The sequence below is a fragment of the Phyllopteryx taeniolatus genome, chromosome 3 (assembly GCF_024500385.1).
Source record: "Phyllopteryx taeniolatus isolate TA_2022b chromosome 3, UOR_Ptae_1.2, whole genome shotgun sequence".
Taxonomy (NCBI): domain Eukaryota; kingdom Metazoa; phylum Chordata; class Actinopteri; order Syngnathiformes; family Syngnathidae; genus Phyllopteryx; species Phyllopteryx taeniolatus.
Genome location: NC_084504.1, coordinates 12,238,049 through 12,264,440, shown reverse-complemented (window position 1 = coordinate 12,264,440; position 26,392 = coordinate 12,238,049). Strand labels below are relative to the sequence as shown.

General features: G+C 40.3%; 1 protein-coding gene across 5 annotated transcripts in view; it reads right to left on the bottom strand.

Moving 5' to 3' along the window:
- Positions 1–26,392, bottom strand: part of kremen1 (kringle containing transmembrane protein 1) — a 124,127-nt gene that overhangs the window by 59,703 nt on the left and 38,032 nt on the right. For all 5 annotated transcript variants that reach the window (XM_061769135.1, XM_061769136.1, XM_061769139.1 and 2 more), the window contains exon 2: positions 4,822–4,984. In XM_061769135.1, coding sequence (XP_061625119.1) covers positions 4,822–4,984 — 163 coding nt within the window. The remainder of the gene's footprint in view (positions 1–4,821; positions 4,985–26,392) is intronic.

Sequence of the window (26,392 nt, the reverse complement as noted above, 5' to 3'; positions counted from 1 at the left end):
TGTAAAATATATTTCTAAAAAATATAATATATAGCCAATCACCCAAATCGTCTATGAAAACGTACAGACTTTTAGCAGCTAGGCTTTATCCAGAGAAGTCGGCACTGGCTGCGGTTTTCGCTGCTTCCGGCCATGTTGTTTCAGCAACAAAAGTATTTCGGACGAAAACTGAAAATGCACTTTTCGGTACCTGAAAATTTGGTGCATCACTTGAAAAAATACCAAAAATATTAAACAAAAAATATACCAATATGAGAAGCAATATTTTCAAAAAAAACAAACTAAAATATTAGACTTATTTTTAAAAATGTATATATATATTTGTAAGAAATAGAACGTATTGAATGAAAATGTAATATTGGGAGAAAAAAAAAAAGATTATAGGGAACTAGTTCAAAAATATTTGATGAAAAATGCATTAAGATTGGAAACAAACTTTAGGGGAAAGATTCATGCATATCAGAAAAAAAATCACACAGAAAAAAAAAACACTATTGCGGGAAAACAAAAATATTATCCAAACCCACAAAAAAACAGTAAAACATTAAATTAGTGAAAGAAACATTGGATGATAATACACTAAAATTAAAAAGAAAATATTAAGGAACTAATGGAAATATATTTGATAATAATACGCTAATAGAATAAAATACCCTAATAATTGTAGGAAAATACCCTAATTTTACAGAAATAATGAAAAAAATGTTAGGTGAAAACTAATTAGAAAAATACTAAAATATAAGGCTCATCATAACACACGACTACAGTGGGCCCCTCGACTTAAAATAGTCCTGATGTATGATGTTTCGAGGTAGCATATGGCACGCAATAAGCACCACACTTTGTTGTAAATTTCTTGTGAAATGAATCAGAATATATGCTGGGTTTTCAAAGTACTAAATGAAAATTGCAAAAGTGAAAAAAATTGCGGCAATTGTTGATCGACCGGGGATCTGCCACGAGCTGCCATTTTGAGAAGAATAAAGATGTCCATTTTGCATGTCAGGTCTACTTGGACATAAAAAAGCTCCTTAATGTGAGTACGGAGTCTTGCCACGACGCGCTGCGTGCATGTCCTCCTCGTAAATCTTCCCTCGCGCCAGCACCACTTCAAAGCATTGCTGTGTCCTGACTTCACAAGTGCGACTTAGAAAAAGGATTTAGAGGCTTTTGGGGAGGGATATTTTGTTTCCTTACGGCATGGTGGAGATGCAAGCCAAGCCACTGTTTTGGTGGAAAATTGAGTATCGAGGACGAGACCGGCATCATAAGTTGCATAAGACTAGTCTCTGTCTTGTATTCAGTTGGATGATGTTCTGTTCCAATTGACAATTTAAGGTGGGTTTTAAACAGGGATGTGTCAGTACCGGTGTTGATACTGTACATCTGTACTTGTACTCACACTTGTAAAAATGCTCAGATACTATGACACCAATTTTGTGTTTTTAAACGAATATTTGATTAAAACAAAACATACTGTATTTTAATCGAAATCGCATTACGTAATGCCATTATCAAGTAGGGATGTTTGATACCCTTTTTTTTTCCAGAGAGATACCAGTACGAGTACTCACCGATAACGATACAGAGTACCAAAGTGCTGAGGCTGTGGCTCAGTATGTAAAGCAGGTCGTCTAGTGACCGAAGGGGAGCTGGTTCGAATTCCTGGTCCAACTGGCTGCATGTCGAAGTGCCCTTGGGCAAGACACTGAACCCTAATTTGCTCCCATTGGGTCTGGCAGCGTCTTGCATGGCAGCAGTCACCCATTGGACTATGAATGTGTGTGCAAATGGGTGAATGTGAGGCTTTGTAAAGCGCTTTGGGCACTGTGATAGTGTGATAATGTGCTATATCAGTGCAGTCCATTTACCGATACCACTTGCACTTTATATAAATTCCCATTAACACAATGACAGATATTTGTGAAGTTGTGTCTTTCTGACACACATGATGATTCGCTGATGTGTCAAACTACCGCAGTGTAGCGCCAACTATTGGCGAGGAGTACTTACTCAATGTCAGATATTTTTTCCTTAAGTATCAGTCTCGTATCGTCACCCTTCTTGAGTACCTGATACCTTGAAATAAGGCCGTATAGGCCTGATACAATAGCTGGTATCGGTTCTCGACCATCCCTATTAAGAGGTATCGGTATTTGGTATCGGTGGGTAATTCAATTTAAGTAGTTGTTGGCGGACTTGATCTTTAAAAAAAGTCATATCGTTGAGTCACTGGTTACAAATCAGAGTTAGGGTTTGAAATTACGGTTTAAAATGAGCTGTTCAAGCCTGGATTAGAGTTTAAAACCAGGGTAATGGGTATCAAAGTTAGGGTTGGGGTTTAAAACTAGGGTTAGGGATTTAAAGTAGGGTTTTTATTCAGAGTTAGGGTTTGAAATTTGGCCTTTAAACTTGGGTTAGGGTTTCAAACTAGAGTTGGGCTTTCAAATTAGAGTTAGGGTGCCAAACGGGGGTTACGGATGAAAAGTAGGGTTTTGATTCAGAGTTTCGGTTTGAAACTTAGGTTTTAAAGCTTGGGTTAGTGTTTCAAACTAGAGGAAGGCTTTCAAGTTACAGTTAAGGTTTCCAACTAGGGTTAGGGATTCAAAGTTGGGTTTCAACTCAGGGTTAGGGTTTCAAGACAGGGTTTAAAATTAGAATTCAAACCTTTATTAGGGTTTCAAATGATAGGTGTTTAAAGTAGGGTTTCAAGCCATGGTTAGGGTTAAAACTTAAGGTCAGGGTTTCAAAGTAGGGATGGGAATTCAAAGTAGGGTTCAAGCCTGGGTTAGGGTTTCAAACTAGAGTTTGGGTTTTGAAATAGGGTTAGAGGTTCAAACTAGAGTTAGGGTTTGAAACTAGGGTGAGGAGTTCAAAGTAGAAGTTAAAGCCAGGGCTAGTATTGAGACTCCGCTTTGTCTACTGTTATAAAAGGCCGAGATAGCCTGAGTCAAATTAGAGTCAATGAGGCATTTTTCTTCTGACTCAATTAGGTGTGTAGGAGGAGGTCTGTTTTAAATTTAGTGATATAATCCATAATCTTAATTCTCTTTGCCTGTGATCGAATGCCATTGACATTCCATGACACAAAAGTTAAGTGTGACATATAATGGGTGCGTGTATAATAATTTTAAATACTATATATTCTTTTTTGTTGTTTTTTGTGACAGTTTTCGGGAGATTTTTTTGGTATTGTGCTGACAAATGTTATTTAGAGAGGGTGATAGAGTTGCTATATTTAAGTAAATAGTGATAGAGTTGCTATATTTAAGTACAGTAATTTATCATCGAGTACAAGATTTTACGCCTCTCGTTGATTTCCTTGGGGAACTGGTCGTTCATTCCAAACGAAGTCCCTTTGAGCTCACGACCATTTGATATAACAAACACTTTTTGTTCAAACTTTGCAATGATGGGACATGGTCGGTTTCCTGGACGAGGGCCTCCCAATCGGTGAACACGGTGAAAGGTAATCTTGTCGACTGTATCTTGCTGTATCTTGAGAGCGGACATCATGAACTTTTAAATTTGCGCCTTGGGGTCTTCCGGCGCATTTTCGAGAATGCCCGGGAAAATGAGATTGTCGCGAGATTTTCTCTTCAGCGGCAGCTCGACGCGCGGGGGCTGGTACCATCCATGACAGACGAGCTGGCGTTGACGTAGCTGGGCGAATCTCAAGTGGCTCTCTGTGAGTTACCGCTGCTAGCGAAGTTGGCGAAGGAAAAGAGAAAAGAACGAAGCGACCATCCGCTGCTGAAAAAGGAAAGAGACTTGTGAAAAGAAAAATGTTGTCTTGTAATAGTTGCTTTTCCAGGTCTATGCAAGGGGGGCCGCCATGTTTTTCGTCTTCAGAAATCACGCAATCTCTCGCATTGTCACAGCATGTTCTCGCCCATATGTTGTCTATTGGAAATGAATTCGTGTCTGTGGTGACATCCATCAACATTCTCAATCACGTCTCCAGTCAAACGTGGGTTAACGGTTGGGTCAACGGAGCCAAAGGCTTTGATATGCGAGAGCGCACTCAGCTTCCTGCCCACATTGTTTTTGAAACACACATTTATGCGCTTCACCAAAGTCAAAGCAGACAAGTGACAAGAACATATTAGTTTGTAGAACGCAGCTCAACCACAAACAGCCACCGTATGCATATGCAGAGCCTGATTTGACATTCAGCTGATTGCACGGTCCCATGCTGAAAATAAGTGTGTACTGTATCCTCTGCTGGCTGGCTGGCTGTCGTACAGTGGCAGTGCTAGCTTGAATGGCGCCCTGTGCGAGACCCCTCGATGGCGACACCCCGACCCTCAACCTCATCTTCCTCCTCATCATTATTGCTAATGGCAGTGCTTGCACAACCACAGTCCTCCACCATTTGGCACAAATTAGAAAGAAATAACATGAAAATATAAAGTGAGTATCTATCGATCAGTACAGGTATACAGTATACTACAGTATCCTATAAAGAATGCAAAGTATGAAATAATATACAATGTGCCTAAATGAAAGTCTATTTCTACAGGTATGTATGTATAGGCTAATAAAACGTAAAGCACATGTAACAAGACTTAAAAGTAAAAAAAACAAAAACAAAACTAGTATAAGGTCATTTAAAAAACCAAAAACAATTATTCCTATTCATGTCTCGAAAATAAGGAACGAATATGAAGTGTCTACAAATGGACATAACTTCATTTAGTGAGGTCGGTAGCTAATGTAAAAAATGAGCACCAAGCAACAACCTTTGGTACTCATTTAAGAACCAGACCAAAATTATTACATGCACCCCTGACTATGGATGTAGTGTATTGTGAAGGTGACCTGCAGTAGTTGTGGCTCCCCAAGCCGCCTTCGCCGTTGGGGTACTTGAGCGTGTTGTAGGGGTGCTGGAAGGTCTCGTTCCAGAAGAGGCAAGGCTTCCCTGAGTGCAAACTGGTCTGCTTCTGCAAGCCCCTGTAGTCCTCCCCGTTGGCCGTGTAACACTCTGAAATCCCAGAAAGAAAAAAAGGAGAGGAATGAAGCTGGAGTGGTTGGACAGCCATGACAGTTGCAATCCAAACCTTGATGAGAGTTGGGGGGGTAATCCAGTCGAATAAATTATTTGATTCATTGTGAATGACAAAAATGTTGGGAAAATAATTTTACATATACACTTAATATTTCTTTAACTTTTATTTTATGAACTAATTGGTTAGTAGATGTATTGAAAATGTTACAATTAAAAACATTAGTAAAATACTAAATGTTTTAAAAATATATTTTAATGAACAAGGAGTAATGAATTACAGTTAAATGAATTATCCATCCATCCATTTTCTGTACCACTTATCATGCTGGAGCCTATCTAATCCATCTTCGGGCGAGAGGTGGAGTGTACCTGAACTGGTCGCCAGCCAATCGCAGGGCACATATAAATAAACAACCATTCGCACTCACATTCACACCTACGGGCAATTTAGAGTCTTCAATCAACCTACCACGCATGTTTTTGGGATGCGGGAGGAAACCGGAGTACTTGGAGAAAACCCACGCAGGCACGGGGAGAACATGCAAACTCCACACAGGTGGGGCTGGGATTTGAACCCCACTCCACAGAACTGTGAGGCAGATGTGCTAACCAGTCGCCCACCGTGCCACCAAATAAATTATAATGCAATTTTAAAAAGAACATTAATTGATTTATTATTCAAAAATAATTTTAAATAAAACACAAAAATATGAGTAAAATCAACATTTTTATATTTGTCTTTGATACTATACTCTAAATAAATACTTAAATAAATTTGTTTTAATACCAGCATTAATTATTTAATTATGAAAATGAACTATTCACCAAAAAATACAAGACATGGGTAAAATACTGTAAACCATTTATATGTATTTTATTTAATGAAATAATTGGTTACTTTATTCCTCCATCCATCCATCCATTTTCTGAGCCGCTTCTCCTCACTAGGGTCGCGGGCGTGCTGGAAGCCTATCCCAGCTGTCATCGGGCAGGAGGCGGGGTACACCCTGAACTGGTTGCCAGCCAATCGCAGGGCACATATAAACAAACAACCATTCGCACTCACAGTCACACCTATGGGCAATTTAGAGTCTCCAATTTATGCATGTTTTTGGGATGTGGGAGGAAACCGGAGTGCCCGGAGAAAACCCACGCAGGCACAGGGAGAACATGCAAACTCCATACAGACACGGGATTGAACCCGGGTCCTCAGAACTGTGAGGCTGACACTCTAACCAGTCGGCCACCGTGCCTACTTTATTCATATAAAATTAATTATACATTATTATACATAAACACCTTAATGAAATACACAAATATGAGTAATGAGATGAGATTTTACTATTAAAATAAACACCAAAATATGTATAAGTAAAATATACACTTTCATTTAAACATTCATTCATTCGTTCATCATCCGTTGCGCTTATCCTCAGTAGGGTTGCGGGCGTGCTGGAGCCTATCCCAGCTATCTCCGGGCAAGAGGCGCGGTACACCCTGAACTGGTCGCCAGCCAATCGCAGGGCACATATAAACAAACAACCATTCGCACTCACATTCATACGTACAGGCAATTTAGAGTCTTCTACCATGCATGTTTTTGGGATGTGGAAGGAGACCGGAGTTAACCCAAGCAGGCACAGTGAGAACATGCAAACTCCACACAGGCGGAGCCGGGATTTGAACCCGGATCCTCAGAACTGTGAGGTAGATGTGCTAACCAGTCGTCCACCATCCCGCCTTAAGTTAAACAATTATATGTAAATTATAGGATGAGCATGATTTATTAGTTTATCAGAATTAATTATTTTACATAAAATAGAAAAGCATTGCAACCCTGAATAGGATAAGTGGTAAGGAAAATGGTTGGAAACAAAAGTATAAGTAAACAGTTTTCCATGTAATACCAAAATATGAGTAAAATATATATTTTTTAATAATTAACTAATTGGTTAGTTGTTTATAGTTATATTAATTAAAATTCCTAAAATTAGAAAATGAGACTGAATTATTTTATAATTGAGAAACTATTTTACATGAGTAAACAATTTTAAATGCATTGAATTAAATAATTGGTTAATTAATTATAATTGAATTAACTATACATAAAACAATTAAATATCAGCATTAGTTATTATTTTATTATTAAAATAAACTGTTTTACACACATCATTCTTTTTCTTACCTCATTTGGAAAGGTCTGGTCCATCTGTCATTTTAAAAAAATCTAATGTGGCCCATGAGAAAAAAAGTCTGCCCACCCCTGGCTTATAGTGAGGGGGCTGGGGTGGAGGCATGTACAGTATGTAAAACACATGTGGCATAGTTTTCTTTTTTCTTTTTTTTGGGATGATCTGGCACTATTAAAATGTTTGAACGTATTGAGAGTGATGGTTGAAAACACAGTTGGAATAATAATGCTATTCTTTGCCGCCGGCTGCTTTCTTTGCAACGCTTGCCAAATGTGTTAAAGCAAAAAGAAAAAGAAAAAAAGCCCAGCACAGTATTGTTTCAATTAACATCAAGGCACGGCTCCAGTTTCCAGGAAGTGTATGACAACCATATGGGCCGGGGGATGCTTTTATTCCCCAGGAAAAACAAGAGGGAGTTCAAACAAACAAAACCAGCTTGTCAGCCTAGGGAGAGTCCTCACGAGACACTTTTAAGGATTCCGCCAGTGTGTCTGTTACAAAAAAGTATTTTAACACAACAGCCTTTCCTCACGATGCAGGTGCTATTGTTCACAGACTGGGACCCTCCCCGCGGGGAAAAACTGGTCAGCCTTTTCATACACTTGGAACACACTGAAATTTTTAGATGTTGGGATGCAAGAGAAAATACATAAGTTTACATTAGATTCGTAGGAGGCTTGAAATAGTCAGTTTTCAGAAACACGTATGGTAGGTTTCTTTAAAAGATTATGCACTCATTGTCTTCAATGTGGCGGCACGGTGAACCGCTGGTTAGCACATCTGCCTCACAGTTCTGAGGACCGGGGTTCAAATCCCGGCCCCACCTGTGTGGAGTTTGCACTGCATGGGTTTTCTCCGGGCACTCCGATTTCCTCCCACATCCCAAAGATATGCATGGTAGGTTGATTGACGACTCTAAATTGCCCATAGGTGTGAATGGCTGTTTTGTTTCTATGTTCATGGTGTACCCGCCTCTCGCCTGAAGATAGCTGGGATGGGCTCCAGCACGCCCGCAACCCTAGTGAGGATAAGCGAAACGGAAGATGAATGAATGAATGTCTTAAATGTTTACAAAAATACATATATTAGGTTAATTGAAGACTAAATCGTCTTGGATATTTACAAAACTACCTAGGTTCGGTTGAAAGCTTTAAATCGTCTTCAATGTTTATAAAAATACCTAAATTTGGGTTTGGGTCAATCATTGCCAACTGTGGGCCTGAGAAGGCCTTTGAGACTCCTTTGTGATTAAGGGCTATACAAATAAACTCGAGTTGTTTGTTGTACACAAAATTGTCTTGGAAGCTTGCAAAAATAGATTAAGATAGATTAACTGAAGTAGCAACGTGACAAGATTTCCCAAAAATGACCGTATTTCAAATGTTGAAATACTAGTTGAAACGGCCACTTAATCCTGGTTACAATGTACCAAGAATTTTGAAAATCAGATGATGGGTTCCCGAGAAATTGAGTTTTTTCATTCATTCATTTTTCCGTACCGCTTATCCTCTCTTTTGTGTTGGATAAAATTGCCTTTTTGGGAAACGTTTTTGTGTGCTATCTAATGACTGAAGGAATACCTCGTGAAAATCTGGCAAAAAAAAAAACACCCACAAATTAAAGAAAAACAGTATAACTTCATTATTTCTCAACATACAGTTGGTATGTACGCAAAGTATTCAGACCCCCTTAAATGTTTCACTCTGTTATATTGCAGCCATTTGTTAAAATCATTTTTCATTTTTTTCCCTCATTAATGTACACACAGCACCCCATATTGACAGAAAAACATAATTGTTGAAAGTTTTGCAGATTTATTAAAAAAGAAAAACTGAAATCTCACACAGCCATGCTGTGACACTCATATTTAACTCAGGTGCTGTCCATTTCTTCTGAAAAATTTAAGGGGTCTAAATACTTTCCGTACCCACTGTATCCCCTTGAACCTTTTGTTTTGTCTGCTACACGGGGAACCCCTTCTCCGAAGTGTCAATTAAAAATATCCAACAATAATAGTGTGGGCCGAAATTCAGAGATCTCCAAGTCAAAATTAGTGTGACATTTGAAACGGCATTACTTGCACTAAAAACTCAACTTAAATAGCACAAATGGAACATTATTTGCAAGAACAGCAGCGGGGGCAGTAGAATAGGTCATCTACTTTAGAAATCAGTATTTTTTTCGGAATGTTTTTGTTATGGAGGATTTTGGAGTCGTTTGAATTGCTGATTGCAAGTTCCACAAACACGACGGCCACTTGTCACATTACTAATTGAAGGCTCTAAATTGTCTTTGATGTTCACGAAAACACGTATGTTATGTTTAGTTTAAAACTATATGGTGATCAATGTTTACTAATTGGAAATCATCTTGTTTACAAAAACACGTCTGTTAGGTTCTTTGAAGACTTTGTTTTATGTTTGTGAAAACACATACGTTAGGTTCATTGAAGAATACATTTCCTTGGATACTTCCAATAATACATACTTTTAAGACTATATTATTTTCGATGTTAAATCGTGTTAAGTATGTTTCTGAAAATAGATACGTTAGGTTTGCTAAAGACTAAATTGTCTTAAATGGTTAGGGGAAAAAAACAAGCAATTTAAGTTCATTGACAACTCTATATTGTATTCAACGTTTAGAAAAACAAGTACGTTGGGTTTGCTGAAAATGAGTTCTACAAAATTGTCTTTGATGTTTACAAAAACACTGGTTTACTGAGGACTAAATTGTCTTTGATATTTGTAAAAAGACAGGATCGTTTAAAACTCCACATTCTCTTTGATATTTATAAAAACTCGTTCGTTTAAAACTACATTGTGATCAATGTTTACTGTCTCAAAATCATCTTGGATTTTTACAAAGAGACGAGTGTTACGTTTGTTGAAGACGGAATTTTCTTTGTTTACAAAAAAGTACCCTAGTTTGTTGAAATCTAAATGGTTGACAATGTCAGAAAAATCCTTACAATAGTATCACTGAAAACTTTAAATTGTCAGTGATGTTAAGAAGAAAAAAAAACAGTTAAGGAGTAATACGGTATGGTATGTTACATTCCCACCGTGTATGTCCCCTGAAAGTGTTTTGGCAATTGACGTGGCATTCTTCTTCCCCGCTGCGCTCTCTTTCGCATTCACTGCCGTAGCTGGCACCGCAAAAGTGGAGCTAACAGTTTTTGTTTCGGAGTAAATCAGAAGCTCCTGCCTGTGTTCAATGTGTGAGGCTGACTTGCTTTCAATTAAAAGTCATTGGGGTTCAGTCAAACTCGTCTGGCTGATAGGAAGCTGCTGGCTATCGACATTCGGCTGTGTCGTCTGCTTTTGTAGCATGTCAATCCATAGAAAGAACTATAACATGAAAGGCTGCTTGTTGTTAAACATAAAACAAAGGGCCTCAATCACTAAACCTGCGAACAAATTTAGAAGCTCGTCAGAAAATGCAGGATAACTTTTCGAAAAAAACATCAGACACCCAAGATGCACAACGTATTGGAACTACAGTCATTTATCAAAACAATAATAATAACTTTCACGATAATAAGTCAAAGCAGGAATTTGCTATTGAGTTCACTAATGTCCTGAATATCGTGCAAATGACATTTATCATCACTTGCAGTCCGATGTTGTCGCAGGAAATGCGATCGGACCGCTCACATTTCCTAGTTTTTCCAAGGGTTCAGTATTCTTTCTAATCCCTACGATAATCAAATTGATATATTTTTCTCTGATACTGCATGTGCAAATGTGATTGTATGTAAATTGATCGATTCGCACACACCGCAGCTGGCGTGGGTGAATTGTGACGTACTTCAATCGGCATGCTCATATATTTTCTGTTGCTTCCAACGCTAATTTCATGAATTTTATCAACTACAAATGTCCCTTTGCAGTTCTATATTTATTCCTTACTATGTATTTTAACAACATATGCATATGTTTGTTCATTTTCAGCTCTTTATTGTTTTTTTAATGTTTTTTGCCACATTCTCTTATTTAAATTGAATATGTTTAACATGATTATTATATATTGTTATATGTTGGTTTCTGTCTTTGGCAAGTTTTACGATCATTCCAACTTTTTGAAAATAGGATAAATATTAAGAAAGTTATTAAAGTTTTGCAACCATAATGACTTTAAACCTCTACACATTGGCTGACATGCGTCAAATGAACACAAGCTCATCATTTAGATTGGATTCTGATTCACTAACATACACACGGTGTTGCAAAGAAAAATGGGAGGTACGCACGTGTCATGAATCTGACTGTAATTTTGCATATACGCTCAACTTGTGCGCAGAGTGAGTGTGACGACATTTCTACCTATTAGTGAATGAGGTCCAATATTACTTAGATGGCCAAACAGTAGAGTCAGGGGACTTGGTGGTGAACCTCAAAATACAGGAAATCATGCAAGGAAAGAGGATAGCTTAGAAGAAGTGGGACACTAAAAGGACTGAGTTGAGTTGAAAGGAATACATGGAGGCATGGCGTAGGGCGAAGGTAGAGGTGGCAAAGGCCAAACAAGAGGCATATGGTGACATGTATGCCAGTTTGGACACTAAAGAAGGAGCAAAGATCAATACAGGTTGGCCAGACAGAGGGATAGAGATGGGAAGGATGTGCAGCAGATTAGGGTGATTAAGGATGAAGATGGAAATGTGTTGACTGGTGCCAGTAGTGCGCTGGATAGATGGAAAGAATACTTGAGGAGTTGATGAATGAGAAAAAAACAGAGAGAAAGAAGAGTAGAAGAGGCAAGTGTGGTGGAGCAGGAAGTAGCAATGATTACTAAGGGTGAATTTAGAAAGGCATTAAAGAGAATGAAAAATGGAAAGGCAGTTGGTCCTGATGACATTCCTGTGGAGGTATGGAAGAATCTAGGAGAGGTGGCTGTGGAGTTTTTGACCAGCTTGTTCAATAGAATTATAGCAGGTGAGAAGATGCCTGAGGAATGGAGGAAAAGTGTGCTGGTGCCATTTTTTAAGAACAAGAGTGATGTGCAGAGCTGTGGGAACTATAGAGGAATAAAGTTGATGAGCCACACAATGAAGTTATGGGAGAGAGTAGTGGAGGCTAGACTCAGGACAGAAGTGAGTATTTGCGAGCAACAGTATGGTTTCATGCCTAGAAAGAGTACCACAGATGCATTATTTGCCTTGAGGATGTTGATGGAAAAGTACAAAGAAGGTCAGAAGGAGCTACATTGTGTCTTTGTAGATCTAGAGAAAGCCTATGACAGAGTACCCAGAGAGGAACTGTGGTACTGCATTGCGGAAGTCTGGAATCGGAGAGAAGTATGTTAGAATAGTACAGGACATGTATGAGGGCAGCAGAATAGTGTTGAGGTGTGCTGTTCATGTGAGAGAGCAGTTTAAGGTGGAGGTGGGACTGCATCAGGGATCAGCCCTAAATCCCTTCTTGTTTGCAGTGCTGATGGATAGGCTGACTGATAAGGTTAGACTGGAATCCACGTGGACCATGATGTTCGCAGATGACATTGTGATCTGCAGTGAAAGCAGGGAGCAGGTGGAGGAACAGTTAGAAAGATGGAGGCATGCACTGGAAAGCAGAGGAATGAAGATTAGCCAAAGACAGAATATATGTGCATAAATGAGAGGGGTGGAGGGGGAAGAGTGAGGCTGGATGACTTTAAATACTTGGGGTCAACAGTCCAGAACAATGGTGAGTGTGGTAAGGAAGTGAAGAAACGAATCCAAGCAAGTTGGAACGGGTGGAGGAAGGAGGAGCTGTGTTATGTGACAGAAGAGTCTCTGCTAGGATGAAGGGCAACGTTTATAAAACAGTGGTGAGGCCAGCCATGATGTACAGATTAGAGACAGTTCCACTGAAGAGACAACAGGAAGCAGAGCTGGAGGTGGCGGAAATGAAGATATTGAGGTTCTCTCAAGGAGTGACCAGGTTGGATAAAATTAGTAATGAGTAGACTTTACTGATCGGCTTGATCGCTATTGGACGATAATTACCATTTTATGCTGATCAACTTTAATGTCACAATTCGCCGATCCGATCTGCAAAAGACATGTACTCTGCGTCGCCATCATGTACAGTATATTTGAATCCAAAAGCTAGTTTATTTTTAGCCTTGTCGCGTGTCTTTTGACGTACTACTGTAAATATCTGACAGCCAATAAAGTAATTTTTAAATAAAGTCGGCGGTGTGGGACAGACAGCACCTCTTTGAGACAGACAGCATGTAATACCTGGATCAGACTACAAGACAAATTTGGTCTTTCACGATTGCACTATGTCAGGCTACTGCAATAAAAAATCTTCGCATCCCGTCTTTTACGATCACGGGGCTTTATCTTCTCAACTCAAACACGACCGTATACACTCGTTACCATGGCAACGACATTGCGACGCATGTATTATAAGAACAAAATGACGAAAAATGTGTGGTGGTGGTCACCGGTGCTCGGGAGAGGACGTTCATTTAAGGATTGCTTGAGGTATGTTCAAGTGCTTTTAATACGATACGGCTCACAAGCAGGCAAAAAAACGTTATCTAGCCTAGCAAGCTAATGCTAGCACTAACGGCTGTACGTAAACATGCCAGCGTTATGTCGAATCGTGCTCTAAAGTTTTGGTGTGTGTGTGTGTGTGAAGTAATTTAATTCCAATAAAGTAATTCAATTACGTAGGTTAATTGGCAACTAAATTGCCCGTAGGTGTGAAGGTGAGTGCAAATGGTTGTTTGTTTATGTGTGCCCTGCGATTCGCTGGCAACCAGTTCAGGGTGTACCCCGCCTCTCGCCCTAAAGATAGCTGGGATAGGCTCCAGCACGCCCACGACCCTATTGAGGATAAGCGGTACGGAAGATGAATGAATGAATGAATACTTCAATTATCGTAAGTTAGCACCCATTATTTCTGTCAATCACGTCATTGATTGGCGCCGCAAAAGACATTTACTCCACGTCGCCGTCATGTACAGTATATTCACATCCAAAAGCTAGTTTATTTTTAGCCTTGTCGTGTGTCTTTTGACGTAGTACTGTAACTATCTGACCACCAATAAAGTTATTTTCTAAAAAAACATGGTGGTGTTAGACAGACAACACTTCTGAGATAGAACACGTAATGCCTGGATCAGACTGCAAGACAAAGCTAGTACTGACGGTTGTAAGCGAACATGCTGGCGTGCAGGATGTAGGCATTAATATGTCAAGAGTGAATGAGAAAGGAGGTGGTGATGGTGGTCCTCACCTTGCATGCCTCCCTCCCTCCGTGCCGCCCTCTCTCTCTCTCTCGCTCTCTCTCTCTTCTGTTGAATCATGCGCTAAAGGTTTGATGTGTGTGAAGTAATTTAATTACAATAAAGTAATTTAATTACAGTCAAACTGATTAGAATACATGACCTGAGTAGAGCAGTGATTTCCAACCTTTATGGAGCGAAGGCATATTTTACAATTGGAAAATCTCACGGCACACAAACAAACAAAAAATGTCACAAAAAGTACACAGTAATTACTGTATGTAATTCCTTCCACCTAATAGAAGATCATTTATTCTGTCTGTCACTATGCCTCACTGGCATAAATAGAGGAACAAAGACAAATTATTTCTTGTAAATGAATAATATTTTGAGCAGTTAAGTAAAATTTGATAATTTCCCACGGCACACCTGAAGATCACTCATGGCACACTTATGTGCCACGGCACACTGGTTGGGAATCACTGGAGTAGAAAATACTTTTGAAGATACTCAGTATACAGTACACAAGTATATACAGTAAATGAACAAGTCATTTAAATAGACACATTGCTCCATCTTGTGATCGGATCGGTGATCGGTTATTGTTTTTTTAAACTCGCTGATCAGCCACAAAAATTGTGTAAAGCCTTGTAATGAGCTCATCAGAGGGACAGCCAAGGTTGGATGTTTTGGAGACAAAGTTAGAGAGAGGAGACTTTGATGGTTTGGACACATCCAGAGGAGAGAGAGTGAGTATATTGGTAGAAGGGTGATGAGGATGGAGCTGCCAGGCAAGAGAGCTAGAGGAAGACCAAAGGGAAGGTTGACAGATGTAGTGAGGGAAGACATGAGGGCAGTTGGTGTTAGAGAGGAGGATGCAGGAGATAGGCTTACATGGAAAAGGATAACGCGCTGTGGCGACCCCTAATGGGACAAGCCAAAAGGGAAAGAAGTTTATGAAAATGCTTGTTAGGCTAGAAGACTACATTGTATTTGATGTTTATGAACACAATCCTTAGGTTCGTTTACGATTCTAACTTCTCCTTAACGTTTACAAAAATGTACCCCAGGTTCTTCAGGTCTTTGTTGTTTCAAAAAAAACACTTGTTTTGTGTTGAAGACTAAACTGTTGTTGATCTCTATGAAAACACAGATTAGGACTTGAAAACTATGTTGTCTTTGATTTTTATGAAAACAAGGCTCTACATTGTCTTGCATGTTTAATAAAACATGTTAATATTGTTTAAGCCGCCATACTGTCTTTGATATTTATAAATATGTACCTTAGGTTCGTTGAAGACTAGATGTTTACAAAAACGTACGTTAGGTTCTCTAAAACGAAATTTTGTGGGGGTTTACCACAGGGGCTTTGGATTACATATTGTACATCCATCCATCCATCCATTTTCTGAGCCGCTTCTCCTCACTAGGGTCGCGGGGGCGTGCTGGAGCCTATCCCAGCTATCAACGGGCAGGAGGCGGGGTACACCCTGAACTGGTTGCCAGCCAATCGCAGGGACATATTGTACATGATTTATCATACCCTAAACCTGGATCGCCTTGCCTGTAGACTTATTATTGTATGGTCCAAGGGGCGTTTCCCTAATAGTACATTTCAAGATGACAGAAGCCACAGCACCACCATCAAAGAAGCGAGCGCTGCCATTGAGCATTTGGCAGCTGCGCAAAACCCCAATGGTGAGTCACCAGAGGCCAGAAGTAATCACACCAGTTAGCGAGTGCCCTGGGATAATATCGGGCGGTAGACTGCATCCCCAATGAGATCATGTCCTTCAAAACATCTTCCAAAATGAGTTTCTTTGGAAACGGCACATGCTGGCAGAAGGAGCGCTCAACGACTTTGCGGATGTCTCTCTGCAAAACATCCTGCCTGAGTCCACCGCCCTAGACACGGCGGTGAATATGTCACGCTTCGGCCACCGGCGGGGAGACTGTGGGGTGTCCCGTTAAGTGTACAAGGCACAGTTTGCCTGCGGTGGGGAAGTGGCAGATGTGCGAGGGTTAGGAGATATGTAAGTGAGGGTGAAGATGAATGGACGGACAGGTGGACGGATCTTGCAGTCTGAAGGTGGACCAGTGTGGATCGTCACATAAATCTGACATCCCTGCGTGCATTAAGTCATAATACTATTATTACAGGAATAACAAAAAACTTCGAGAACTTCTATTTTTGGGAGAGTATAGTCCTATATGTTGGAGAAAATGGTATCATTTCCAGGATAAAAGCCATAATATTACAAGAGTTAGTATATTTAATGTGATTGGTCCCTTCCCCAGTTATTATAATAACTGCCAACTCGCACAATAGAAATAAAATGAATGACTAGAAATAATCCAGAGTCAAAAGGAAAACCCCACGGCTTGGTCACACATTGCCACAAGTGAGCTCAAAATGTGCTGTCATATAATAATTGTATAATATAATATTATGAATATGAATTATGAATATAATAATCATTCCTCATTATAATGGCCGCCTTGCAAAATAGAAATGAACACAATTTAAAAAATAAACAACTACCTATAGATAATCTGTTGACTCATTAAGAAAAAAGGCGAGAGCATGATCAGTGATGTTCGGCAAAAAGTGCACTCAAAATTATGCCAACCCCTATCATCACCTTTCAGGAACATTCTGAATATTTTGTCAGGAAGATTTCGATTTTTTTCAGGAACACTTACATTTCAGTCAAAACAAACGCATAGCAAACACCAGAAAACAATACCAAATAAACAACAATAACCGGTTATTAGTAAACGAAAAAAATGATTTTGCAATAAACTTAATTGCAAAATAATGTTCAATCCGATTATTCTGTTTAATAAATATTCGATAGTGACAGCCCTACTACGATGTACAGTATATCATTCAGCTCTAGGCCCAAGTAAACTTAGCATGCAAGACCGCGCTGTAAAATTTTCTTTTCTATAACAGCAGAACATATGGCAACTGCCCGGAACAAAATATGGAAAAATCGGAACACTTGGTATTTCTGATCATATAAATAATGTGGTAGTCAAGATACTAGCCATCTTGCGCAATAGAAATAAACAGAACTCCTCAAAATAATTCACATCATGCTGGGTCACGGCCTTAGCTGAACTGGAAGAGGCAGGAAGAGGGAGAAAAAGAGCAAGCCAAGTTAATGGCCCTGTTATTACATTGGTTGGGATTTGTGGCTCGTGACTTCCACATTGCCACTTGAAATAAGATTTAAGGGGAAACAACCTGTTCAGCCTTTGGGTCACATGATCACAGGAACACAAACGAACAAAAAAATAAACACAAAAACACAGTTGCCTTGTCACACATCAACCAGAGAGTAGCGATTTGTCATGTCAGCAAACGAGGATGAAAAGCGAGCCTAATTATAAGCAACGGTTTCCTCGCTGGCATTAAGAGCTTCCTTCTAACTTTATTATATGCTTGCAGCCTCAGTGGAAGCGAATAAAAAAACGACACAAATGTAGTTCAAAAGTAACACAGGATTAGGCATTTATCTGCCTGAGCCAAGGAAGCACGGAAGCTAGCCAAGCATGATATTTGGACAGCGACAATTGCTTTCAACACAACAGGGCAGACAAGTGAGCATCAGGTGTCCAACTTCACACTCCTGTGCTGCTTTTCTAACATTCCCTTTTACCTATTTCATACAGCAATGCCGGAAAATTGCTGGAACTGAGACCCTGCAGTGACAACGGGGCGTGACAAGTGTTTAACTTCACACCCCTGTCCCGCATTTGCAACGTTCCATTTACTCACCTGATCAATTTACACAGAACCTTGCAGCGACAATGGGCTCTGCACAAAATCTTGGTCTTTTCCGGTTTTGAAATTTGCATTATTATTATTCTACACATAGTGTTTACGGCACTTGCCTAACCATCACAGACGTACTTCATCTTTTTAAGTCCTCCACCAAGCACTGAGCAGCAATTTAGAGAAGGGCTTTAAGATGTATGGCTCCATGGATATGAAGGTATATGTCACTATTCTTCTTACCGATGTGATTACGTTAGATATAGGTTATCAATATGCTAATATTGCTGCTTAGTGATCGCATACGCATAGGGTATTAATGTTAGTATGAACACATTCAGTTATCTAACAATGCAGGTTGTAGGACAGAGCAATACAGGTAATCATGAGTTAGTTAAACCACTGTGAAATCTGTGGTTGCTTAAAACGCCGTTGAATTTGGATGACGATGCGCACATTGGAACACAACAATGTTCACGCTATGGTTTGTGTTGCTTTTGGAATAACAAAGAAATAACATTTTTATAAGGTTCATACTCGGCTGATATACTCGACTATGAGTACACGGTTGTCTAGCCGGCAAACCAGTAGAGAGTAATAATATATATTTTCAAACGATGATGACACGGCATTATGTGCAAAGAGCCCATTGCTTTCAAGACAACAAAGCAGGAGAAGTGTCAGGTGTTGAACCTCCTGTCTCGCCTTTCCAATGTTCCCTTTCACTCCTTTGTTACTCCTGCAAAAATTGCCACATCAGATTAGTAACATTTACTCCTCTGATTGTTTTACACAGAACCCAGCAGCGACATTTGCTTTCAACACAACAGAGCAGACCAAGTGAGTGTCAGGTGTTTAACTTCACACCCCTGTCCCACCTTTCCAAAGTTCCCTTTTACACAGATAGCTTAAAAAATAGGACACATAACAGCAGATCCACCATTGATTTGCCTGACCTTATGACACAGAACCCAGCAGCAAAATGGCTTTCAATGAAACACGATGGGATACGGCAGTGCTATGCGTTCAACTTTAAACCCCTGTCCTGCCTTTCCAATCTTCCCTTCAACCTCATTTAAACAGATCTCCTGCAAAAACTGCCACATCAGATCCCTAACATTTGCTCATCTGAGCCTTTTGCACATAAACTAGCAACATTTGCTTTCAACACAACAGGGCGGGACAAGTGAGTGTCAGGTGTTGAACGTCACGCCCCTGTCCCACCTTTCCAACGTTTCATTTAACCTCTTTTACACGAAGATCTATTGCTGCATCCAATCCCTTTACCTGGACGACCCTTTTAACAAGGAACACAGCAGTGACAATTGCTTTCAACACAACACGTTGGGACAAGTGAGTGTCAGTTGGTTAACTGGCCTGCCTTTCCAACATTCTTTTTAACCTCTTTCACATATATCCCGTAAAATTGGTGCATCGGACCCGTAAGAGAAGATCCTTTTACAAGGAACCCAACAGTGACAATTACTTTCAACACAATAGGGCAGGAGAAGTAAGTAACAGGTTTTGAAAATCATCTCTCTGTCTTGCCAGTACAACGTTCCCTTTTACATAGGTATCCCAAAAAATTGGCACGTGAGACCCGTGACCAAAGAACCGGCATCCGCCAGAACCTGGCAGTGACAATTGGTTGAAACACAACAGGGAGATGTTTAGGTGTTAAACTTTATAACACTGCATAATTCCCTTTAGTCTGATTTACACAGAGATGCCGCAAATTGCCGTACAATAACAGAGGAGCCTGCATTTAATCGCCTTTAATGCAGAAGTCAGCGAAGCAGGGCAGCGAACATTGCTTTTAACACAACAGGGAACTTCAGTCAAAACATTGTGGAATACCCTTACTCACAGGCGCTGTCCCATCTTTGTTACGAATCTGATACTACCTCTGAAGTTGGAAAGAAGTTGTCTTTTGTGCCGGTTTTACCAAATAGAGAATAAGGACTCTTCTTTCAAAACATTTCTGGGAAAACGATGATGTTCCCCAAGCTTTCCATACATGCAGGAAACACTTAGAACAAGCAGACAAAAACAATTTACAGAGATTTTTTATTATTATATGCATCTGTACTATTTTCCCGTGCAATATCGTGGTAGCCATTACAGTTGTGACGTTCATTAATGTCAGTGCCCAGGAACAGAGACCAGGGTCAGGCCAGATGTGGCGGTTTGCGGCGGTCCCAAATTGGGGGATGGGCAAGGGCACAGCTGGCTTGCAAACCTGGTTCCCATTTTTGTGTGAGACTCATGCCCGAAAAGACACAGGAAGTCTGCCATTTTGGTTTGAGGTAGACTTTTTAGGGTCATTTAATGCCAAATTCAGGGGTCCTTCAAAGAGAACCTCGTCAGATCTTGACCAAATGTTTCACTTAGCAACATGAAATTTCGTAGGCATGTCTATTATGACTAGAGCCATAAAAAAAACTCAAGAAACCATGCCCCAAAACACAGGAAGTCTGTTATTTTGTCAAGAAACATTTCGGCCCTGTCGCACCCTCTATTATATTATAATTATATTTCAAAATTCAGCCCCCAGAGCAAGTTTCACTTAGCAACATTCGGTCGGCATATCTACCATAAGTGGGCCCACAAAAATGTCTTTGAGAACTCAAGCTTGAGAAGACAAAGTTTTGATGACTGTCTAAAAATGCAGAAAGACACCAGAAAGTGTTTATCATTTTGGCCAATTCCAGGGACCTTCAAAGACGAACTTGTCCTCGACCAAAATTGACTTGCATATATCAGTCAGATGGACTACTCTAAACTGCCAGGAATTTAAATTTTATGTATCCTGTGAGGGCAGAGTATGGCATAAAAGTTTGATTACTCACAATAAAACATAATACACTAATAAGTCAACCCCACAAGGTCAGCGCTTGACCAAATACTGCATGCAGGATGTAGGCATTAATATGTCAAGAGTGAATGAGAAAGGAGGTGGTGATGGTGGTCCTCACCTTGCATGCCTCCCTCCCTCTGTCCCGCCCTCTCTGTCTCTCGCTCTCTCTCTCTCCCCCTCTCTCACACATATTTTAGCCACCGTACCCTGGAGCGAGAGGGTCAGTGAAAGTGCAAATCAAAGTGGGGGAGAACAGATGCCGCTGACCGGCTAATTTTTCGGTCAATGACTCCTCAAAGGGATTTTACAATCCCACGTTGCTTTTAATGCCTTTGTCATAAGGTTGCGCCCCCCACCGCCCCCCTTCCAGATAACTATAAACCATAAACCAGGACCTCATTCAAGCCCGAAATAGCCTGGGCTAGAGCCACACTTCCTGCACTGATGAACCTCACCGCTTCAGTCGCAGGACTCCTCGCCAAAAGTCGCAAGGCAGCACCTATAAAAACGGGGTCCCTGTTATTTAGCTGGGTCATTGAAATAGTCTAATCTGAGGGGGCTTAATCTGGAGCTAATCTAAACGCTTCGCCAATAACCCTTGCATTCGAAGTTCCTTGTCAAATCTTTTTTGCCCAAATTACAGGCCTGGGCAATCAGCAGTACATCAACATATGCAAGCACCTTTTGTGGCCGGAGAGTAATGGAATGAGCAGGGACCATTTGCGTTTTTTCCATTGGCAAATGTTCAGGTACTGACTGATAGGTTGTAGAGTCTGACAATGACGTACGGGGCAATTAGATGGTAACCCTGAGGAGGGCATCCAAATATTGACATTAAGGACCATTTAACTTGATGTGTGTCACATTTGATTACGTCTTGCCGAAGAGTCTCCTACAGTCCAGTTTCAACGTGAGCCAAGAGGAGGCAATTCTTTTCCAAATACCGGAAAAGACGTCGTCTTCTACAGCTTCTGTTGATAGAGCCAAGGTCTCATATACACTAAAGGCAAACCCTTACAATTCGGAATGCAACAAAAACATGGACAATACTAGAGACAATACATCTTGCAATCTAAGAAGGACATAAGAAAAGGATAAAACACAAAAAAACATTGGAACAACCTAAAGAGAACGTAAGGAGAATATTTTCCCTTATTAATTCAGAATTTTACTTAAGACAGCCTGTACCATTAATAAAGATTTGAATGACCCTGTAACTGATCATTGCTATTCCCATTACCCGAAATATTGTTTGGAAATCTCAACAAATCACAGGTTGAATGGCTTTCCACAGCTGTTCATGTTAGACCTTAGAGGTTCCAGTGTAGAAAGAAAGCAGGGTAAAAAAAAAACAACAAAAAAACTAGAAGGTGGCTTGAGGTCCCGTGTGCGCGCTTCCCATTTCTGGGACGGATCCATAAGAGATTAAAAATGCTAGCAGACTGCGGAGGGGCCGTGAAAGACAAAAGTGATAGCAGGGGAAGACTACCTCAGAAAGAAGGAAAACAAAGAAAGACAATGAGCACTTTTATGATGCCGCACATTGTTAAAACGGATTATAAATTACTCCCTCCAATGCAGTGAGCACTTCACTTCACATTGTGCCAGGTTATAGACTCAGGCCAGGATAGTAAAATTAACAGTGAACAGTGGTTGGGAGTAACCAAGTACAACTACTTCCTCACAGTCAGTTGTATACTTTACTTTTCTGATGACTTTTTACTTTTACTCTCTACATTTGAAAACAGGTATCGGTAATTTCTACTCCTTACTTTGTCAAAATAGGCTTGTTGCTTTTTTCAACCTCCGTGAATTACGACACAATGTGAAAAAGTCATAACTAAAGAGAGGTAAAGTCAACTGCAGTTGAGATCTTGATTGAGATGTCCGGGACAGCAACGACATGGGATGAACGAGAACCAGGGTACATTAACGACGAAACGTAGCTTCGCTTCACTTCCGCCTTTTCCGTGACGACGTATGTCACGTCCGTGCGTCCGTCAAGCACAGTGAACAATTTGTGATTCGCGGTTTTGCTTTTCAATGTTTTATGAGCCACAAAATGTGAATTTTGACTCGTAAATAGCAAAGTGAGACCGCTTAATTCGAGCGGCCTCACTTTCTTGAGGCTTAAAATAAATTAAGCCTCAAGAAAGCTATAATATTGTTGTGGGACTTTTCCATCTGAGTAATATCCATTGAGAACAGAAACATCATGGTCTAGCATCACCATCTAGCCCCCCTTGAAGTTCAATCATAATATTGCACGTTTTTATTCAGATGCTCCGATGGCTGGTGATGATGGCAGCTGACTCGTGCTGACGGTGCGGGACACACCTGTCCCATATACACTCACTGACTACCCAATGACCATAATGTAACCCTACCATATTACACCAACAGCCGACTATCACGATATTATGTCATATTAATCTGCAAAAAATATAGACACCACAGGACTCTTTCACCTGCAAGGAGCTTTTCAGCTTCAAACCTTCAAGTTTGTCTGGAAGCGACGCTCACAACAACTGCAGCCATTGTAATGGTGTGATGGCGAGTTGGATTTTGAATCATTTGTCTTTATTTGATCTGTCGGTTGTTAAATATGTTTAAGTGAAATGCCCGCATCTGTAGCGTAAACGAGTTGCAGGGTACCACTGATAAACAACGGCTGGCTCAACTGCTTTCCTATGATGAACCTTCAAACGTGTGCAGTCATAAGCACAGTATTCGGATTAAATGACTTTTATTGGATTTATTTCATACAGAATAAAAAAAAAAACACATGCTCTCCTATAAAGTGTGTTGGAGCGGTGGACACGTCAGCAGCGTGCACATCTCACTGGCGACGATTCCATATCCGCTACGGACATTATTTTTATATTAAAAGTTTTATATTTTCCAAATAGATTTCTATGGCCTTCATGTCTCAGGAAAACTCCACACTCCATGAATTACAGCTAGACTCAGACTTGAATGCATCACGCCTCTTTCATCGTTGCATAGATGAGCCGCTTACACATGGTAGGTGTATCAGAAGTCGTTATGGGAGAATGTGTGTACGTTGAAGGTGCACAAACCAGGCACGGAATAAGGGAATGAAGGGGAAAATACGGCCCAAAGTTAGCAAAGCTACGGGAACATGCTGTTTTGATGGCATAAAATGTGAGCCAATGCTTAAATAACAGCTTGCGACATGTAACGGAAGCACTATGTAACTTAATAAAAGAAGGAAACTATTTTGTGTGCCACACTATTTTGAATTGTGGCAAGTTATCAAAACTGGTATTGAGTTTTAGATTTCAGTCTGTACTTTTTTACTTTTACTTAAGTACCAGAGTCAGTAATTCTACTTTTACCACAGTGTGCTTAGAAGTTTTGTTACCTCTCCAAAACTAAGTCTCAGATGAGCTGCAAAGTGAACAAACAACAGCCAAACTTGAAGGAAACTGATCTGATGATGGCGTATCCCTCCCAGGAAAAATAACATATGGGCTCCTTATCGCGTACACCATATCATATCAACGCCATCTTCCACTTGTCACACAAGACATGTTGCTAACGGCCTGGCATGAGGGCGTTTCAAGCCGGGGTATGGTGATCTCTCAGCCTCCATGCACCTTGGACAAACATTCTGAAAACATGATACCGTTCCACTCGGGGACATGCCGCAATTATTGAACAGAATTAGTACCAGAAATTATAATCACAGTCGACACTGGAAGGTAATGTGTATTTTTGAAGGTTTTCTTTTTAAATTCGTCTTACAAGAGCATATGTGTCCGAATGCATATTTTCATGACGACTTCCATAAAGAATGGCTAGTTAAGAGGTAAGAGTACAGTGAATTCCCCCTGTTTGCAGTTCATTATTCAACATCAGAATCAGAATCATCTTCATTTGCCAAGTATGTCAAAAACACACAAGGAATTTGTCTCCGGTAGTTGGAACCGCTTTAGTACGACAACAGACAGTCAATTGACAGAAAATACTTTTGAGACATAAAGACATAAAAACAAAAAACAGTCATTGAGCAATAAAAGGTTATCAGTAATGTGGTAATACCGGTACAATTATTATTATTTTTGACAGTTGCAAAAAGATGCAGAGTCCTCTAGCAATTAGAGCAGTTTGAAATGACTAATAGAACAATAGTCCGGTGCAATCACAATTGTGCAAAGGGCGCAGAGACTTCAAGAAATGTATGCAGTTTAAAGTGATACGATAATCTGGGACAACGTCGATTTTACAAATGTTGCAGACCCTACTCAGGCACATGAGTGGCCAGTATTGGTCAACAACAGATATGCAAATAGTGCAGCGTGGCGAGACTACTACAGTAAGTGCACGAGTAATGTATAATTGGCCCGACAGAAATGTGACAACAAACTCAAGAGAAAAAATTGGTGGCAGCATGTTGCCAATTATAAGTTAACTGTTTAAGAAGTTGATGGCAAGAGGAAAGAAGCTGTTGAAAGGTCTGCTTGTTTTAGTTTGCATTGTTCGGTAGCGCCTACCTGAGGGAAGACAAGACAAGCTTTGAATGTCGGGGAGGAGCTAAGTTTATCCTGGGTTGTTAGTGGATGTTAGGAGAGCCACATGTGCATGTACTCACTTATGGCCACATGTGCATGTACTCACACATCTGTAAGTCCCATGTTTTTAAGGGTAAGGGAAATAAATTTGATTAAACTGACCCCCACAGTCAAGCAGTTGGCGGAACTAAATGCCTTGCTGAGGGGCACTTTAGGAGTGGATGCAGGAGGTACGTTGGTTCGATTACTGTGTCATAGTTCTGTGGAGACTCAGGGTAATTCAGTCAGAATTAAACCCTCAACTGTTGTCACTACATTTTAGGAAGAATCTGACACAGACACTCACAGACTGGTACAAACAGAAGTTTCTTTTGTCCTCCCGCAACCGTCGCGATGATTACATTTTCACCCACTCCACACTGCTTTGTACAGAGAGACTTTCCTATGTCCTCTCTGGTGAATCTTTAAACGTGCCTCGTAATACTTATAGTGCTGTTTTGGGACTAATGCATGTCTGTCTGACATCCTGTTGACTTACTTGGGATGCCTCGAGTCGGGCCAAGTGGGCGTAACTTGTATATGATCAGTTACATCTATCCATCCATCTATTTTCCGTACCGCTTATCCTGCTATCCCAAAAATTGATTAGTATATTGTCATTAGTGTATAGGAGTGTTTTAGTACTACAGATCGGTCCCCAAACTACTCTTGACAGGGGGTATTGGACACAGAAATGGGGGACAGTGTTTCACCTTTACAGTGTATTGTATTGTAATCTTCAATCATAGAAACCTGAAT